Source organism: Temnothorax nylanderi, unplaced genomic scaffold (genome assembly GCF_030848795.1).
Source record: "Temnothorax nylanderi isolate EJ_2023f unplaced genomic scaffold, tnyl_v1.0 TNYL_tig0177_pilon, whole genome shotgun sequence".
Classification (NCBI taxonomy): Eukaryota; Metazoa; Arthropoda; class Insecta; order Hymenoptera; family Formicidae; genus Temnothorax; species Temnothorax nylanderi.
In genome coordinates, this window is record NW_027249239.1 from 84,802 (window position 1) to 105,303 (window position 20,502).

General features: G+C 43.2%; 2 protein-coding genes and 1 long non-coding RNA gene across 3 annotated transcripts; 1 reads left to right on the forward strand and 2 right to left on the reverse strand.

Moving 5' to 3' along the window:
- Positions 1 to 479: 479 nt before the first annotated feature.
- Positions 480 to 9,728, reverse strand: Cact (NF-kappa-B inhibitor cactus). Its single transcript, XM_071716139.1, has 3 exons — positions 8,290 to 9,728; positions 6,120 to 6,472; positions 480 to 2,595 (listed from the first exon to the last, which is right to left on the reverse strand). The coding sequence occupies exons 1-3, from the start codon at positions 8,856 to 8,858 to the stop codon at positions 2,201 to 2,203; spliced, it is 1,317 nt and encodes a 438-aa protein (XP_071572240.1). The 5' UTR covers positions 8,859 to 9,728; the 3' UTR covers positions 480 to 2,200.
- Positions 9,729 to 9,736: 8 nt separating this feature from the next.
- On the forward strand, positions 9,737 to 11,307 carry LOC139778269 (uncharacterized). Its single transcript, XR_011719530.1, has 3 exons — positions 9,737 to 9,841; positions 9,909 to 10,042; positions 10,897 to 11,307. It is a non-coding gene; the product is annotated as an uncharacterized lncRNA (long non-coding RNA).
- A 1,095-nt stretch (positions 11,308 to 12,402) lies between these two features.
- LOC139778281 (NF-kappa-B inhibitor cactus-like) lies at positions 12,403 to 20,076 on the reverse strand. Its single transcript, XM_071716161.1, has 3 exons — positions 18,934 to 20,076; positions 17,478 to 17,830; positions 12,403 to 14,013 (listed from the first exon to the last, which is right to left on the reverse strand). Exons 1-3 carry the CDS (start codon positions 19,584 to 19,586, stop codon positions 13,583 to 13,585), a joined length of 1,437 nt encoding a protein of 478 aa, XP_071572262.1. The 5' UTR covers positions 19,587 to 20,076; the 3' UTR covers positions 12,403 to 13,582.
- Positions 20,077 to 20,502: the final 426 nt, after the last annotated feature.

Consider the following 20,502-nt stretch of genomic DNA (forward strand, 5'->3'; position numbering starts at 1 on the left):
ACCGCTTCATCCGCCGCTTCTTACATCTTCAAAAACCCCGTTACATTTGAATTAAGTATACTCTTTATGATAAACTTCGCATTATCTATATCAATAAATATATAGTAAATACAAGATCTATACTTAATTAACTTGTAATTATACGTTAACGTATTTATGGCGAATTATTGATCTCAGAGACAGGAATATTGAGTATTGTATAAGAATCTCGTGCCATTTCGTGTCTTTTTATATTATCGTTATAAATATATTTTTAAGAGATATTCTTTTTTTTGGTTGTAATAAATGTCCGAGACAATATATACATATATATATATATATATATCTGAAAGACGTTCTTTCCTCTAAACTTATGTCGTGTTTGCGACGTGGGAATTTCCAGATTTCCTCGTGGGAATATGTTGACCCAAAGCGTCTTCTTGTGTTTTTTTGTGTCGTAAATAATAATGTCAGTCGATCGGGACATAGAAACAGGAGAGTTGAATTTCGCAACATCGTCTTTTTTTATTATAAAATATAATTATGGCTTTTACGTACAGGAATATAACAATAATGACGACGTCACTGTCGTCGTTGTTATTAATACATCGTGGCTATGATTAAATGGACTTTAACGGAAGATGACTATGTACACGTGAGAGAGATTTACTATACATATATATCTTTGACAATCTTAAATTACTAAATGAACACTGATCCGGTTAACGTTCATCGTTGATAAACATATTGTTTTGGATCTTTTTCTCTTTGCTATGCTAACATAAATACATGCGTATATTGTACAGCTATCTGGCCCATTATCTCAGCTGATTAGAGCGTTGCATTACTAACGCACATATACAGTACCGCTACAAGTCACATGTAAGAACGATAATTTAATTATTTCTCTTCGACCTAAGATGTATTTTGTACCACGCGCCAATCTCGCGTTCGACCCTACGATTCATAATAAAACCCTTTTTCGTAGATATTCATTCGTCGAACGCGGATCAATATTTCTCTATTTACTACCTATTACTTACTTCTCTATTTACATTATATAAATTAAATACCGCGCTCGCAAGGCGCAAATGTTCCATTCTCACGTTGTCACACATCCTAGAATAATCACATTCTCTTCTCGTTCGCACAAATTGTTCAATCGTAGAACCGTTATTTGCGCTGAAATATGGATTGTCCTTTGTATTATTTTGACAACACGTTTCAGAAACACGCTTCGAGATATTGCACATCTACCTATTGCACATTGATAAAGGAAGATACTACTAGGACAATCTACGTTCATATGTCGTTGCTTCGTTCGTCAATCGAATATTCGTTAATCGCGTATAAGTTCGTTTCTGAGATCTTCGATATCCACGCATCTCCGTTATATGTTTTTATTCGCTTATCTTCCGGCATACATCGCCGCTAGTATCGATTTGAATAGTCTACAATTGCATTATGATAGTAATACTCATGAGCTCAAGCTGCATCTCTATAATTGTGCACGTATAACACAAGTCAAAGCTAATTAACTAGCAATTTTCTTATTATCCATCCTAATCCAATTCGATTAATTAGAACGTCGTCATAAGCGCGTCAAAACTTGTGTCTACAATTTGATTCGCCAAACGTGATTGTTATTCAATTTAATAAAACTAATTTTTACTTTCAAGTAGCAATCATCTAAACTCATCCGATTGATTAACACGATTTCGTAAATACATTAAAAAGCAAGGTACAGATTTATGCACTTGTTGTATATAATGTATGAAACCATTCTCGTGTGATGCAGTTTTAATCATGTTTGACTCTAACTAACTTTATTCACTGCAGATTTACCCGTCTTGATTCGCTGATAAAATAACATGATAAAATAACTTCGTAGTCGTTTCCATAGAATTCGAGATACGTCCTCGTGCGTATGCGCGCCATATGTAACATATGTTTTTTCTATCATTTTCTCTTTCAGCAATCGTTTAGATTTGTTCAACAAATTAATACACTAAAAAAAAAATCTGGTTCGTTCATTTTCCACCAGAAAATACTGGTTGAATTAATAGGAATTCTGGCTGCATAACTAGAATTCTAGTTGCATTAATTGAAATTTCTGGTTGCATTAATTGGAAAAATCTGGCTCGTTCACTTTCCACCAGACGTCCAATTAATTCAACCAGATTTTTTTTTCAGTGTACGATACTTATCCAGTGGGTACTCTTCAGACATTCACTTCGACCGCGTTTTGCATCTTGACGATCGCGGGCAAGTAACTCGCCTCTCCGTAAGCCTCGTCCTCAGAACTGTTCTCCGAATCCGATTCCGGCAACGGCTCCGGCTGTGCGCCGCGTCGCACTAGCTCCTTAGCGAGCTGGCCGTCGGTGCACAATGCCAGCTGGTAGGCCGTCAGACCGCTGTACATCTGCGTGTCCAGACAGGGCTTGCACTCCTGCAGCAGGAAATTAATCACCAATTGACATCCACGTTCCATCGCGAGGTGAAGCGCCGTTTTTCCCGCCAGCCCTTCCCTCGCCTCGAGATCGGCGCCGAGACGCAGCAGAAGACGCACCAGGTTCACGTGTCCGTTACCGGCGGCCAGGTGCAAGCACATCTCACCTGAAATCGAACCAAGAACCGGAGATCAAGCAGTGTACAATGAAAATTATGTTGAGTATAAGGAGTATTCTCTTACACATTATCTTTTTGGGGGATAATTTTATACGGAAAGAAAGAAACCCTGCCGCAAAAACTTCTCAAGTAAATCGTTCATCAATTAATAACAATTCGTAGCAATTAATAACATCAGTTATTCATGTGTATATGCGTGGCATTTTTTAATATTTATATGTATCCTGTATGTGTGTTTTATGTCGCCGAATTCTTCGAGCAACTAAGTAACCGCCGATTTGCATCTAATTTCTCTCAAGTTTCCTATTATCTCCCTTGACGGAACCAGAAACACGCGGAGATATACGCATATCGAAACGATGGCCAGTCACATGCTTCAACTTGTCGTGAGATATAGATAGAACTAGGAAGACACACGGTGAATCATTGTCGTCGGAGATTTCGCTTGGCGTCCCGCGGTCCAAACTAGGCCCGCGCCGATCGAAGTAACTTCTAAAATTAACGGCGCCGTGCGTTACCGGTTGCATTGGCGGAATTCGACGGCATACTTGCGTACATTATACTGCGTCGATATCGCCTCACTTTCAATGCCAGAGATAGAAATATGAATCTAATAGATCATCGCAAAGATTCATAAATATGTGAATACGCGCGCGGCGTATGAGGCGCGCTATCGCTCCTCCGTTTCCATCGTGCAAGAACTGCGTAGGATCGGTTGCAATGACATTGAAAGAATTAATAGATTTAATTACCTATCTATACGTTTGCCTCTCCAAATAAGGCTGTCAGCGTCAACGAGGCTGCTTAGTTTAAATCACACAGAACGCACTTTCAAAGAATTTAGACGATACACGCTACAACGACGTAAAATTGACTTTATCACAACATTCTCATGTTCGTTTAAAATAGAAAAAACTCAGTGTTCGACACCACTATTGCGTGACTAGGGTTAATCACGAGAAAGGGTTGACTTTTTAAGGGCGGAAGTTCGACGAAAGCCACTGACGTCGACGCCGCTGTGGGGTTTCCCGATCCGAACGAGACGAGGCGAGAATATCGAGCAGCATGCAAATAGTTCTACGGATATTTTTAAATATCACGAACATCTGCTCTCTCTCGCGTATACGCTCCGATCTCGCGGCGTCGCCGTCGCGACGCCTCGCGTGATGTAACGCGCGCGCACGCAAGTGTAGGACCATGCCAAATTCCATCGTGTGTGTGCAAAACAATCCCTCTGCTATGCTGAGCTACTTAAAAAAAAAAAAAAAAATTCCGTGCGCTTTCGACAAAGTGCGATGAGCCTTCCGTTGGTATCAAAGCGTCTTTTCACGACGAAATTAAAGATAAAAATTATTGATAATTAAATGGTCCAGTTGCACACTTTTCTTATATATCTGCTTAGCTTAACAATTATAAAGATTGACTTAACCGTGTGAAACAAGCTATAAACAATTATTTCTTTTCTCGAAAAGAAATGATGGTTGCGTGTTTGTGTATTCAGGTAAATTAAATTGCAGTAAAATTGCTTTCGCGGAAATAACAACGTTATCTAATTCCTGTTGATGTAATCCTGGTCACAGAACTTGTCGCTTATCTCCCACCGCTTGTTTCGGAGACAATTAATTAATCGCGAAATTAAAAGCACATTTCTTGAAAAAAAAAAAAAAAAAGAAAAAAAAAACAAGTAGACCTTGGACGCAAATATTCTAACTGATCTCTCGGTCGCGCGGAAGAAGGACTTAGGACTCATTCTATTATCCTTAATTGTAAATCCGAATCGTATACGTGTGAATTATCTAACGAAAACGCACGTAGAAACGTGGGTAGAATTTTATTGTCACGTTCGCAGTTTCGCCCTCGAATTCGATTAGTCGAAATCGTCACGAGCTATCGGAATTGCATCACTCTTCGCACGTGCGTGCACATGCGTGATCCTACTGATCCTAGGTGCGTTATCCGCGTCGCACGAGCTTGCAGCGGAATACGCGCCGATGACGCTACACGGGATTTCCAAGACTTTTAAAAAGCCGGTGAATATTTCGCAACACGTTCGCTGTCGATCGGAGTCGATTTTTTCTCTCTCTCTCTCTCTATTTGCCACTTTATTGTAAAAGTCTTTGATTTGGAAGGGCAGTGACACAAAGCGTCTAAAAACACCTGCGGGTTTTTCCTCCTAATGTTTGTTAAACATTTTTGTTAAACATTTACGCGCATTACTAATTTACATAATTAGTGACGCGCGCCTCTCCTCCGGTATCAGGATCCGCAGATTTGACAGATTTGTTGGGCACGTGAACCGCATAGACTCGAACTACCACCGATCGTACTTATTCGATTCTTGATTTATGACGATAATAAGTCTCGCAGTCATTTCCGATTGCGACTCGATAACGGATGTATCGGTAAGAGGTACTAGTGTATTTACTCTCGGGGAATTCCTACGCTATTATGACGAAAAGAATCGCGTTCAGATAGAGCGTGACAATAACGCGGCCTCGGCTAGAACTTCCGCGAATATAAGTAGGTACGATAAAGCTGCGGCTTTGAGAGATTTGTCAGAATAAGCCGCGTCATTAGTCACTAATCGCGATAAATAACAAAAACATTGAAGTCGATTTTTTTTCGAGATTTCAATTTACAACGCTGAATATCTTTCTAATCCGTCATCAGATATTAAGTCTCTATACAAGTTCGTGAAAATGCAATAAAGAGTACCATTTCTACTCGCATCTCTGAAGACTATTCTCTCGCGGAAAGTTTCATCTTTTATCACTTACAATTTACGAACAAATCGTTTGCATTTCGATATTGAAAGAATAGAAAAGTATTCTAGTAATAAAATTAATAAAATATTCTATAAAATTAATTTAAAAAATTATTGAAATAAAACACTCGACATAACAGCTGTGCAACTTTTAAAATTCAAATTATTTCAATCAGATTATTTTTTCTTTGCAAAAGCAATTGCAATATTTCCGATGTTTAAAACGATAAAACTTCCAAACGTAGACGCGAAAAAGCATGATTCTTCAAATGAAAGTGATGAAGTCATAGGAAAGCCACATGGTTTCTCGTGTCCATAATCATGGCATCATCGTTCGCTATATAAGTCTTACACGTGACTTAATTTATGCGATAAAAGCAGTTAGGATTTTCCTGCCATCCCGGGTTCCTTTGTGTCTACCGTCACGTATAGATGAGAATTGTCTTTCCTCGCAACGTTACGGTGATTAACGGCAATTATGTTGCAAGCTTCCAAATAGCTATTGTAACCACAGGAAAAAGTCGCAGACCATTAAAGTAAAATACCTAAGACGTGAGACTAGAGGCAAAGAGCTCTCTGTCGCGCTTATTATTGAATCTTTCAGCTGCGAACGCCGTTCTGCTCTGACAATTCCTTCTCAATTTTGTCTAATAATGTGCTTCCGCTTTTTTTTAGTCTCTATTATTCATCGCGAACTAGCGACTGTTCCGAGGAACTGGCCAATATTTAGCAATATTTTAATATCTACCGTTGTAGTTACGTTTCTCCAAATCCTGAGGTAAGGCGGGTACCGTCTGTCCGGGCATCAGCCTGTTCCTCTCCATCGGGGACAACGGGTCCGTGAGAGCCTTGGCGCAAGCGAGATCCCCGCTCATGCAGGCCAGGTGGAGGGCCGTGTTTCCACGAAAATTTCTCAGAGATGGATCCGCGCCCGCCAGAATCAGCCGTCTGACGATCAGCGATTGATTCGTCAACACAGCCAGATGCAAAGGCGATTGCGTATCGTCGTTATAAGTGTCCAAGAAGCACGGATGAGGCGCCAGCCTTATCAAAATGAGTGCAGCCTCCATATAGCCCCGTATGATCGCGATGTGCAATTGCCTGTAACAACGAATGCGTTATGTAAGAATAAACAACCAATGTTAATTAGTGAACTTGCTTGAAACATCTTTTGACTCTCGTTCTTATTTGTTAACTCTTAACTCGAGAAAATACTCTGGTCCGTTTTTCTTTCTTTTTTTATTTTATATCTTTCAATATCGTAATAATTATAGATCGTGTTAAAATTTTCTTTCGATATAAAATCTTTTTATGAAATTCTTGTGTATCGTTCTAATTTATCACACACGTTAGCGGAATTCCTTTCAATAGAAACTAGTTTAACTGAATCGGTCAACGAGCTTTGCCAAATGTCGTCATATAATTAAATGTATATATACAAGTCATTGGATGTATTTATATAAGTCATTAAGATTTACGTAACCACAAACGTAATCACAAACGTCAACGTTATGCATACCGATGATCGCGCATGAATCAACGCATGCCAGTTTTGTAAGAAACTCCTGAATAAATGTTATGCCGTGAAAAAAAGAGAAACCGCACGTGATAATTAAGCGAGATTAAAGATGATTATTTGCTAGGTTGAGCTCGTCGGTCAGTTTATTATACGATAGAGATCAAACGGTAGAGAAACTCTTTTTTTTCCTCCGCCACTTTTTCAGATACGCGTAAATCTCGCGCGCGTGTAGATTTGGACGAAATATGGATTTTTTTTCTATTCCAAAAACTGAATGAAGGTATCCTAAATACTATACATATTTTTTTAGACGATCGAAAGAGATCATCAGCGGAGTTTTATTACGCGAATCTTGTGCTATATCCAACATTTTTTTTTATTAAAATTATGTAAATTAAAATTACGCGTTTTTGCCACGATACTCTTAGTGGCCAAATGTGAAATATTAGCGGTAAAAACACTGGAGAAATTAACAAGCATACACGAAGGGTAATCTTTCTTTGAAATCTTTCTAGGTATGTAAATAAATTCTGATTAAATGAAATTATCACGTCATAAATTATGCATACGAGATCTCGCCAGTAACGCGTTATTTTTAATCAACTGATCTATTTGACTTTACAAGCAGCCCCTGAGGATTGATCTCTATGCGTAACGGCGATAATCGTGCATCAAAGTTGTCCAGCAATTTACACTTCGCTGAAAACGGTCTTCTGTCTCAAACGTCTCGTCGTTTCTATCCTCGTCGATAAACACAGGCTGTGTATATGATCTAGCTCTATTATTATAGGCACTTCCACCGACAATAGACGCTTGAAGAATAACATCAGCTGATACGATCTAGATCCTAGGGGGTTCTTAATCTTTTTTGTTCATGAAGCGAGGGCCATGTTAAGATTTCGGATTCGGGGAGACCCCCAACCTGAATCGCCCCGAATCTGAAATCTTATCATGGCCCTCTTCATGAACAAAAAAGATTGGGAACCCCCTATAGGATCTAGATCGTATCAGCTGATGTGTTAAGATTTCGGATTCGGGGCGTAGGTTGGGGATAACCTTTGGTCCCCGAGTTAATAATAATAATAACAACTTATAAAATTGGTAATAACAAGATAATTTAAGTACAACGTATGAAGAAGATGCACATTTTTTTTAAGTGATCGAAAGAGATCAGCAGAGTTTTACTATATCAGATATCCTGAATTTTTGATAAAATTACGTTAACCGTTCTTCTTATCATTACATGACTGACCGCGATATCGTTATCAAATTTGAAATGTTAGCGGTAAAAACACTGGAGAAATTAACAAGTGCGCCAAGGGCAAGTTAAGTTAATCTTGATCGAATGAGAAATTATTGTGTCGTATATTAACAAATTATTGATAGATATCGAACTCACGTGTCACCGTCCTCGTCCTGCCCGTAATAAAGCTGCTGCCACGCGTTCTCGTTCATCGCGCGTTTCTTAACATTCTCCCGCTGGTGCTGTTCGAGCAGAAGGTCACCCTGGTGCTGCGGTCCCGTTCTCACGGGTGTCAGCTCGAAGATCGTCGTCGGCTCGGGCCGAGCCAGGTCCCCGCTGTCGACGGCGAGCGAATTCACGCCGGGCTGCTGCTGCTGCTGCTTCAGGGTGAGCTGGTTCAGGCCCTCGCTGAGGTCGACGTCCACGATGCTGCTCTCGACGATCCGCGTGGGCTCCCCCGCCCCCGCCACTGTCGCCGACGGCGACGACGACGACGACGACGATGCGGAGGTCGTCGCCCCCGACGCCGCCGGCTCGGCTTGCCGGTTCTCGTTCGTCCGCGGCTGCGGCTGCGGCGTCCCGGACTCGCGGATCTCGCCGCTGATCTGCATATTGCCGGCCGACAGGAATCCAGAATCGACGTTATCCGTCGGGAACTCGTCGTCGTTCCGCCGTCCCTTTCCGTCGTCCTCCATCTGAACGCTCTCGCTCGGGGAGTACCACATCTTCGGGCCCTCGGACCGCGGGAGCGTTTACTCCTCCCTCGCCCCGGATCACCCGCTCGGAAAACAAACCTGTGATCAACAAGGACGCTCGCGGAGCAGAGCGGAGCTGCCGTGCCGCGGCGCGTCCCTCGAGATGCGAGACGCGCTTATTCGAAATGCGTTCTGCGTCTTCTTAAATTACTTACTTCTTAATTATTATTCTTAAATACGTTAATCGATCCCGTGGAGATTCGTTATTCGACGTCCCATTTGCATATATTACATTCCCTCAATTGTCCGAGCGCTTTTTCTTCGGCGCCGACTATACCGCTATATACCGCCGGCGCCGACCTTTGTGCCCTTCGTCGTCACGAAGGATGTCGCTCGTCGTCGCGCTACCTTCGATTCTCTCGATTCGCTCTCGAGTCGCTCGTAAGTCGAATTTCCTCGGCGTCTTCCTCTCCGTTCGTCTCCGTTTCGTTCGCTCTCTCGCCGACGCGTTTAACCGAATGTAACCCCTTCTTCCCGTTTATCGCTCTCCACCTTCGTTCCGTATCGTTCTATTTTGTTTTTCCCTTTAACCTGACTATTATTCGTCCTGCGTTGGAAGACGCAGTACTACTCCGTTTTACGCCGCTTGCTGCACCACGAGAACGATACGCACTCCGGTTGACTCCTGTCGCGAAGGGGCAGAAAGCGCGGGCGGGAGGCGGCTTGGCTGTCGGGTTCGTCGTTCTGACATCGAATCGTGGTCGTGCGAGCGTCGGCGAACCTCATCGTCTCGCGTCTCAAAACAAATTGACTCGACAGTACTCGACACTCGACTTGAATCGGACTCGGGCGAAGCTGGCGAGCCGGGCGAGCGAGCGAACGAGCGCGATAATCACGAGACCGCGCCGCACAAACAAAACGAGACAGAGCACTGCCGCAGTTATATACCGTGACACTGCGCTGTCGCGCGCACGCGCGAGAAATGTCAGTGAGCACGTGATCGATCTCGACAGGTCTGTGTATTGGTCTGTATTCAGGGCGTTCCTTAGGAGCCTATATAAATTTTCTGTCTTGTTACAGATCTGTCAGTTTGTACAGGAAACTCGCTAGAACTGTTTAAGAAGTTTTAATACAAATATAGGAAGTGTTGTAATTAACCGACCAATCCCTCTCCCGATCTTGCCGAGCAATATAGTAATGGACAACGTCAAGACGTAAGTTTAAAATTTATTACAAAAATTTTACGTAAATTTATTACTTACGTTTGTTACTTATAATTTATTTTTATTGTTTTACAAACTTACGTAAAGTAAGTTTAATTATTATATACGCTACTGAAATGAGCCCAATAGCGTCTGCTGGGCGCTTGCGCCTTTGTCCGCCTCCGACACGGTGCACGCGACGATGCCTTTTTAGCGGTACTACAAACGGAAGCGCGAAAGTAGGGATGGGGAAAACCCATCGACCTCGGGCAGGGCCAAAAGGCATCGTCGATATGCCTGCCACTTCCGCAATTTTGAGAATATCAAAATATATGCGCGCTCATCTCGGAGAACCGGGATACATTTTGGCATCTCGACATTCAGTCCGATCCATTATTAATCTCCCCCACAGAAATTTTACAATCTTTGACGTACGAACGCGTCGCGTAAAAAATCGGCATGCGTCGTCCGAGCGTTATAACATTTGTACGGAAAGCAGGATGTGTAAATGTGGAATTTCGCAAGAGCGACATTTCGCGCGTTATTCCGGTTTACGCGTTATCGGGAGAAGTCATTGTCAGCGAAAAAACCGCCGTTTCACCGGTACCTAAAATACCGGGAAATCTGTCGCGTACTTTCCCTCTTTCTCCGCGCGCGGGCTGGATTCTCTGAAAAGGGAGATAAGTCCACGAGCGTCTTGAAATGCTTAGACCGTTACGCGCATCGGGAAAATAACGCTCGAAATAACACTCAACGGGATCCTTGCTCTAGATTTTTACGTCGGGTTTAACCGTGTCGCGTCCAATGCCACCAACAAACCCGTTACGTTTGTCACCGGTTGGGGAATTTAACATAATCTCTTTTAGATCTGAAGGAATCTCTGAGAAATGAAGGAAGAGGAAGACTTCTTTCCTTTCTAAGGTCACCCGCTCGAGAGGCTTCCGCGTTTTTAATCGTCCGTATTCTTCTTATTGGAATGACGCTCGCGGCTTCTCGCACGATGACATTTTCATTTTACGCATGCATGATCACGTGACAAATATCAATTAACGGGAAGAGCAACTGCCTAAGAGAGAAATCTCTGATTTTGAAATAATTCTCATCAGAAATCTCTGATCTTTCTGCTATATTCTTTATAGGCACGGATTTGTCAACATGTCTAGCTTTCTTTTGTTATCGTGGCGTCAATACTTATTGTTAGCTCTTTACTTTGATGTTATTTTATCATTTATTTCCATTGGTTGAGCTTTCTACTTTATTGAAATAGGGCCGATATCACAGTCTCCGATTAACGTGATCCTCAGATTAAACTCACTCTGCATCTCTTTCTAACTGTCCCCCTAGAAAGAGACGAAGAGTGAGTTTAATCGGAGGATCACGTTAATCGGAGACTGTGATATCGGCCCTTAGTCTTTGTTTAAAATTGTTATACTCTGTTAAATCTATTTTTATATAGCAAAATACTTTCACGACATTATTACCTATAATAGCTATTCTATTTTTTAAATGTTAATATGTCTATAAAGTAAAAAATAAAAATGTTCCTTTAATCTAAGAGAATGAGATTCAAGTGCAGATTTTTTGCTCATCAGGCGACTACTCAATTATTGAATTGTCTTCTTTTTAAACCTTTCTATCGAAATAAAAAAGAGATTTCTCCCAAAGAAGAGAAAATAGTAAAGTGGAAAACAAAGTGTGTCTCTTTGTCTCTGCAGAAAGACTTTTATATCTATTACAGAAAGAAACGAAGAAGAAATGAAACCCGCTAGATTTTTTGTAATGTTTTTTTATTAAAAATAATTATAGCTTTTACTATACGAATATAACAATAATGATATATCGGCATCTTGTCATTGTTACTATTAATATTACCGCGATACAGTGATATACTTATAATTCTAACGGAAAATGTTTATATACACGAAGAGATGAAGTTGTATGTCGATGGAAGCAATTGCTAAGAACATTGATCCGGTTAATGTTCATCGTTAATAAACATCGTTCTGAACCTTTCTTTTTTCGATACGTTGATATATAAATACATACATATACATTGTGTGCAGCTATCCGAGCTGCACGTAAGAATGTGAATTTGATTATTTATCTCTGTTCTAATATGTATTCTGCTTCACGCACTGACTTCGCTTTTATCCTACGACTTATGACCTACAAGTCCCGGTCTACAATCGGTGCTTTAAGCCCTAAGCTCTAAGCCCTAAGAAATTGTTCAGTCACAGTCGATTATTCTCCTTACATTCAACCGTGACTGATAATGTTTTTACGGATTAGGGCTTAAAGCACCTATTATCCTGTAAATCCTTTAGACCGGAACTTACAAGACCCTTCTTCACGAGTATTCATATCGTTGAACGCGGACACTGAACGTACTCTTCTATTTACATCATAAGATATCGAGTTAGATAAGCGCAAGTATTCCACTTTCGCGTCGTCACACATTCCGGTGCTGCACGCACCTCCTTTCGCACTCGCAGACTCTCCGACAAACATCAAGAACACTCGTGTTAAAATATACATTTGTCCTTTGTATTATTTGTACAGCCTTTTTTTGGAACACTCTTCACGTCTCTCGGGATGCTGCATGTCTATTCGCTGCGAAAGATTACTAGGGGAAAGACGAACGACCGCTAAGACAACCCGCGTCTACGTGTCGTCGCTTCGTTCGTAATTGAATGCTTCGTTAATCGCGTTTAAGTTCGTTTCTGAGATTTTCGATTCCCACGCGTTACTCCGTTACTCGTTCGTCCCTCACACTGCTGCCGGTATCGGATTCGAAAAGCGTATACAGTCTATAATTGTATTACGACAGTAATACTCGGCGACTCAAGAGATATCTCTATAATCGCACATTACATATAATATACATTGAAGCTAATCTCGAGAAATTCTACTCCTTATCTACTTAATCGGTAATTCTTTCATTTTTTTTTACTACAGATCTTAATCCATCCAGCAGATTAAGTCATAAACGTCATAAACGCTTCAAAACTACGCTGACTTCTTATTCGTGCATTATGTACATCGAGGCTATTATCGTCAACTGCAATTTTCGTTTTCTTCTAAATTTCAACAATTTTGTTTTAATTATTTGTTTCGATGAATTTAATCTATTAACACAACATCGTCCAGCGCGTCATTAAATTCAAGCCGCAAATTAATTTCTGCGAAATGCTTTGTTTAATTTAATAAACCTAATTGTTCTTTCCAAGTAACAACTATCGTTTAAATTTGTCACATTAATTAAGATAATATCGTAAACGCGTTAAAGCTTAAGATATACTTATTAAACATATATAGAAAATATAAAATATGAGATATGATTTTTATCTCTTTCTTGTCTGGAAAATTTTATTCAACGTAATTCTCTGATTGTATCAATTCGACTGATAAACTAAAATGACGTCACAGACATGACGTGATTCGAGATATGTTTCCCGTGCGTATACGCGCAGTACACAACGTATTTTTCCATCGTCTCATTCGATAATTATTTAGCGCCCAAATTTATCGATGAATTAGATATCAATGGATACTTTAGACTGTCACTCCAACCGCGTTTTGCGTCTTGATGGCGGACAAGTAATCTGCCGTCCACGATGTTATCGTCGTCTCCTCATCTTCGCTGCTCTCGGAATTACTGTCAGAATCCGGTTCCGACAGTGGTTCCGGATGTGCCCCGTGCCGCATCAGTTCCCTGCGTGCTCTCCTGCTGAACTCGCCCTTGATGTCTAGGGTCAACTGATAGGCCGTTCTCCTGCCATACGTTCGCTCGTCCAGACATAACGCGCGTTGGCATTCTGGCAATAGGAAATCAAACAACGGCCGGTGCTGGCGTTCCACCGCGAGATGAAGTGCCGTGTATCCCGCGAGACCCTCCTTTGCCTTGAGATCGGCACCTAAACGCAACAGAAGTCGCACCAGATCCACGTATCCACTGGCGGCGGCCACGTGCAAGCACATCTCGCCTGAAACAAAAAAGCAATCGTGTCATATAATAAACAACCAACACCAACGTATTTTCCTATTAGAATTTAGAAGATTAGAGAGTCTCTATAAGTGATACCGAATCGAAAATTGATTTCAGAACCTAACATTAAGCATGATAACAGCCACTCTACATCTATCTATTCCTCTATTTTATTTCTCAACGGAAAGTCGTATCGCCGAATTCTTATAAGCGTCGAGATCTAGACTTATTTCCCTGAGTTCTCCCTGATTGCATCCTTCCTGATGCAAGCCCGGGACGGAGGGGACGCGCATGTACGTTGGAATGATGCGACCGAGTCACATGTCTCAGACTCGCGAGATGAGATATAGATAGAACTAGGAAGACGCGGTGAATCATTGTCGTCGGAGGTTTGGCTGGAGTCCCGCGGTCCAAACTAGGCTCGCGCCGATCAAAGTGACTGCTAAAATTAACTGCACCACATTACCGGTCCGCATTGGCGGATTTTAATATGGCATAACTATACGTGCATCGCACTGCGTCGATATCGCGCTCTCGCTTCTAATGACGGAAATAAACCCGAGCAGGTTGTCGCAAATATTCACAAGTATAGTCGCGTACAGAAGCATCATCGCTCTTCTTACTATGTCCCGTATACGGTCGATTGCGGCGACATTGAAAGAGTTAAAGTGTCAGCAAGATTCTTAGCTTAGATCTAGGATGTCCTAAGGTGTCTAGACGATATACGTTATAACGCGATGCAAAGAACTTCATTAATTAAATCGTTACGCGACTACTTTAAATCTGGAGCACGGGAGGCGAGACCCCTACAGTGTCATTAGGTCCTGACACGAGGGGGGATCGATTTTTTAAGGGTGAAAGGCCGACGGAAGCCACTAACGTCGACGCCGCTGTGGGGTTTCCCGACCGCGCGAGCTCAGTCGAGGCGAGGCGGGGCGAGGCGAGGCGAGAATATCGCGCAGCACGCAAATAGTCCTGCAGGTATTTTTAAATATCGAAACCATCTGGCCATGCCCTCCTCCGTCTCGCGGCGTCGCGACGCGCCGCGCCGCGTAATGTAACGAGCGCCGCGCACGCAAGCATCGGGGAGCCACGCCGAATTCCATCGTACACGCGAAACATTCCGCTTCCGTTCGTCAGGCACGCTTCACACGGTGCTCCTTCGTCGGCGGAATCATAGGCAATCACGTAAAACCGTTTCTTCCCTCACGAGATGCGAGGAGCAACGCGCGCGTTCGTACCCCCGTCAATAAATTAAATAAAAATTACTTATTCGTAAACAGTTTTATCTAATTTCAGCTGAAATCGTTATCGCGAAATTCGGTCGTTTTATTAATCACTTCTTATTTCGCCGAATACTTATTCCACAAGTATCTTTTTCAATTTTGATCATTCAATTTGTTTTCAAAGAAAATAATAAGCGGACTTTAGAACGCGCGATTATTCCGAATGAATCAGTGATTTCTCGGTCACGGAATCCGTACTGAGAACTTAATTTATTACTCATAGATCCTTAATCGTAAGTCTAGACGAATATCGAGTTATCTAGCGTCCGCGTAAAAGTGTCTAAATGGGCAATTTTATTCTTGACTTCGATTAATTGATCACGAGCAATCCGGAACGATCGCTCACGCCGTAATTGGCCCCGCACGTGCGTTATCCGCGTCGTGCGAATCTGCGGCGGAATACACGCCGATGACGCTGCATGCGGGATTTCCAAGACTTTTAAAAAATCCAGAAACATTTCGAACGACCGCCGCCGGCCAGAGCAATTTTCTCCTCTCTCTCTTTCTTTTTTTTTCTATCTTCCTCTCTGTGCTCTATCATAGTCTCGTAGTCTCCAGTTTAGGAAGAGGACAGCGACATATGTATAGAAGGGGGAATTCAGTGTCTCCTCGAATCCTCTTATATATTAAATTATCTTTTATCTAAAAACAGTCATATTGTGAATTATCATAGATATTAAAATTATTATTTTATTAATTAGATATTAATATTATTAATAACAATATTTATATTTAAACGATATCAAAATATTAATGGAAAAACATACTTGTTTTCAAAATAAGGAATTACATAACATTTCATAACGAAATCTAGCTTAAGAAGTGTCATTTTGGTTCAAATTTTTTAAACTTGCGTTATCTAGAGAAAAATGACTTATTTTTGTAACAAAGCATAAGGCAAATGTAAAGTTTCAGGAAAAAATGTGTGCCTTTACATCGATCCTTTTTCCTCCTATTCGCAAATGTTTTTAATTGTTTTTCGTAGTTAGCGTAATGACGCGAAACTTTCTGACGAAACCCGCAGAATCGCGGTTTTATCGTGTAACTTTTTAGCCGAGGTCGAAGTATTGTTTATCTGAGCGCGAATTTTCGTCACAGTGGCAGGAATTCCCCGAGTGAGGTATGCTCCGTTATCGATCGTAAGTGACCGCGTTATTATCGCGAGCATCGAATAAATATGTTCATCGTCTGGAACAGCACTTAATGAGTCAATTGTCACGTGTAAAATTTGATGCAGAAGACGTGTCACACCAGATATGCAAATCACGTTGTCCCCACCATCTACACTCGCAGTAGCAACAAGTATACATTAAGGATAACTCACAATCAGCCGACTATACTGTGGGTGTTCCGATTTTACGAGGTCAATGTTTTATGGTAGATTATTTGGTAAATTTTGTTCGTACAGTTTTTGTTTTAGGAAACATATTTGTTTTTGTAATTAACTTTCACGCATTTTATTAAAGCTTTTACTAAAATGTAATAAAGGATAATTTTTTATTATCTTTTGAAAGTTATTACGCAAAAAGTTTACTTTTATTTTTGATAAAATGTATCACAGTAATATATGATCGTAGGACACTCGATATATAATAGCTATGAAATTTTTGAAATTTAAATTACTTCAATAGAAATTGCATAATCTTTTTTCAAAAGGAATGTATTCTCGACGTTTCTGAGACGATGGAACTTCCAAATGTGAGCACGGAGAACAATATGACTCTCTCGATGAAATCATAGGAAACCCGGCGCAGTTCCACGTGTCCATGGATCGTAATATTACCGCTCACTACGCGAGTCTTATGACTTATTCTACACGATAAAAGCAGGGATTTTCCGCTACCACCTCGGTGTCCTTTGTGTCACGGACGTGGATCATCTTTTCTCGCATTAACGTTACGGTGATTAGCGACAATTATATTGCAATCTTCCAAATAGCTATCGTAACGGCAGGAAAAATCGTGGCTAGTAAAATATATCTAAGGCCAATAATTCTCCATTGCACTTAATTAACATTTTGAACCTACGAACGTCGTTTTGCCCTAATAACTCCTTTTCAATTTCGCCTAATAATATACTACTCTTGTTCCTGGTGGCAATTATCCATCTCTTATCGCAACCTAACAATCGTTCCTCCCCAAAACAAGAAAAAGACTGAAGTCTATCAAGTACTTACCGCTATAATTACGTTGCTCCAAATTCTGAGGTAAGGCGGGTACTGTCTGTCCGGGCATTAGCTTATTCCTCTCCATCGGGGACAACGGGTCCGTGAGAGCCTTGGCGCAAGCGAAATCCCCGCTCATGCAGGCCAGGTGGAGAGCCGTGTTCCCGCGGAAATTCCTCAGAGATGGATCCGCGCCCGCTAAGACCAGTCGCCTGACGATCAGCGGCTGGTGCGTCAACACTGCCAGGTGCATGGGCGATTGCCAGTCGTCGTTCATGGTGTCCAATAGACACGGGTCCGGAGCCATCCTTATTAAACAGAGCGCAGCCTCCACGAAGCCCTGCACGATCGCGATGTGCAGTTGCCTGTACAGAGAAAAAAAATATATGTTACATAAGAAGAGGAAGCAGTGGAGAGACCCGAGGCATCGTGGCACTTGTAGCCATGTATTATTATTTGTTAATCATTAACATCGGAGTATTTATTCGTTTATGTAATTCTTAGGAGCATTATGTTGTTTCGTATATATTCGGCACAAAATATTTTGCTCAATATCTCCTACGCCGCAAAGTGTCGCACCTCTCCTCTTTTTTATGAAACATGCGTCATTGTGCAATTTATCTTGTTATTTTGCTCATTTGAATTCCCGAAAGCCGATCTTTATCAAGAATGGAAACTCGTTTCATTGAAACGGTCAACGAGCCCGAGCCAGTCATCTCTACCACGTTAAACACATGCGTATAGGTCATGCCATTTACATGGACGTCAATGTCGATGTTACGTAGTATATTAGTATAATGATATTGATCGAATTGACGTATGCTAGTCTCGTAAAAAAGAAAACGAAAAAAAAAAATGCAGATCAGGATAATGACGCGAGAGATGACGCTGAGGTCCGATTCATCGGCGAGAAATCGACATATATAAATTTCAAATTTTGAACTTCTCGCCACGCGCGACTCGCTAGCTACGACTCGCTTTTCGAGTTATCTGCCTTCGATTACTTCCCGTCGGTATTCCCGACGCGTCGGATCGCGCAATTAGCATAGCGCACAGCACAACGCTTGACCCTGGACTCGTTGATCGCGGTCACAAACTCGCTCTGGCCGGCAATGAGCCGGTTAACAGGATCGCGGGCTAACGGGTCCTCGATCTTACGAAGTCGACGATAAACACCTGACGAGTAGTCGATATCGAATACATTTGGCGCCGACGAAAAGAAGAGAATACATTATGTGATTCGTTTCGATTATCCCGATGCACCATCGTTATTCGATACTAGCTTCTCTAATTTAACTCCGATGTACAAGAAATTCAGAAATTCAGGCGATCCCCGTCCAGTTCGCGAGACGCGACGGATGCCCGAAGAAAAACAATGCCGACACGCCAGTACGTCACTCGTACGTCCGCTCCGGGATCAAAAAGGGTTAACAAACAAGATTAAAAAAACTCGAGGAATTTCACTCACGTGTCACCGTCGTCATCTTGCGTGTAGTACAACTGCCATGCAGGTTCCTCGTTGCTCGTCGTCGTCGCGCGTTTCTCATCATCGTTGCTGTCGTCCCGCGGTTTCTCGAACTCCACGTCCTTGTCCTCGTCGTCCTGCGCGAGGCTCGCGCTGACGGGCAACAGCTCGGGCGCCGTCGGCTCGGCCTGGATCAGCTCGCCCTTGGCGGCGAGCGGGTTCAGGCTGACCTGCTTGAGGCTGAGCTGGCTCAGGGTCTCGGTGAGGTCGAGGTCCACGCCGCTGTCGATCGCCCTCATTGGCTCCTCATGGGCGATCGCCGCCGACGGTGCCGTTGACGTTGATGATGGTGCCGGTGTCGTCGCCTTGGCCGCCTGTCTCTCCTGCCTCTGCCCCTCCCCCTGTCCCCACCGTCCCTCCTCCTCCTCTCGCTCCGGCGAATGCAGCAACCCCGAGTCGCCGCTGATCTCGCCGCTGAACTGCAGATTGCCGCCCGACAGGAATCCGGAGTCGACGTTGCCCGCCTCGTCCTCGTCGTACTTGCCGCCAACGTCGTCGTGGTCGTTGTCGCACTTCCACCGCCGCTGCTTCTTCTTGTCGTCCTCTGTAACACGTTCAGGCTCCATCTGGGTGCCTCTACTCGTGGGACGCCACATTTTTTACTCTTCCCGAGTCGTAGACCTCAGGGGAATCAGATCGAAATCAGAGAGTCGCTTTCCGTTCTCGCGACCGCTCTCTCGCGGCGACTCGCGGGGAAAACGGTACCGATCCTTTCTTCCTTTGACGGACGCTCTCGTTTGATCCTTTCGTTGGATCGTTAAATACCTGGGTCCGCGAATCGGCGAAGAAGAAAGGAGTGACGGGGCGAGTGGCGGCGGCGAGATTCTAACGGGTGGCGCCTGAGAAACTCGCTCGTCGTTCGCACTCTCCGGAGAATCCCTGCTTTTCGATCGTCGGTGCGACTCTCCTCGTTAACCGCGACCTCCGGCTTCCTCGCGTGACCTTCGTTACCGCGCGTCGCGTATCCTCGCGATTCTCGATTAACGCGCTCTCGTTCGACTTCCGTACACCGGTCGAGTCCCCGACGTTCTCCCTCGCTCGTTCGCTCCCGTCGACGCGTATATTCGGCGCGATCCTCCCCCTCCTCCTCCTCCTCCCGCTCCGTTTCCTTCCACGGAACAGCTGTGCCCCGCAGACTTTGGTCTCTCCCCAGTCCCCCCACCCCCGTCGAACGACTCAATCACACTCTCTCTCTCTCTCTCTCTCGCGCGCGCGCGCGCGCGCGCGATGGCGCCTCGCTCGCTCGCGTGCTCTCGCACGTCCGACTTTCTACCTCGTTCTACTTCGTCCCGCGCCTTTCACCGCGCCACAAAAAAAACCTTCTCGAACTTCGGCTGGAGCTAGTGGAACTTTCTTCCTATCGCCGCCGGGGAAACTGATGGTGAGCGGTCGCCTCCTCGTTCGATCGTACGACGCGTCTTCGTGGCCGCGCGAACACGAACGTACGTAACCCTATCGTCTCGTAATCTCAGAACGAACTGATCGCGAATATCGTGATGGAAAGAGAGAGTC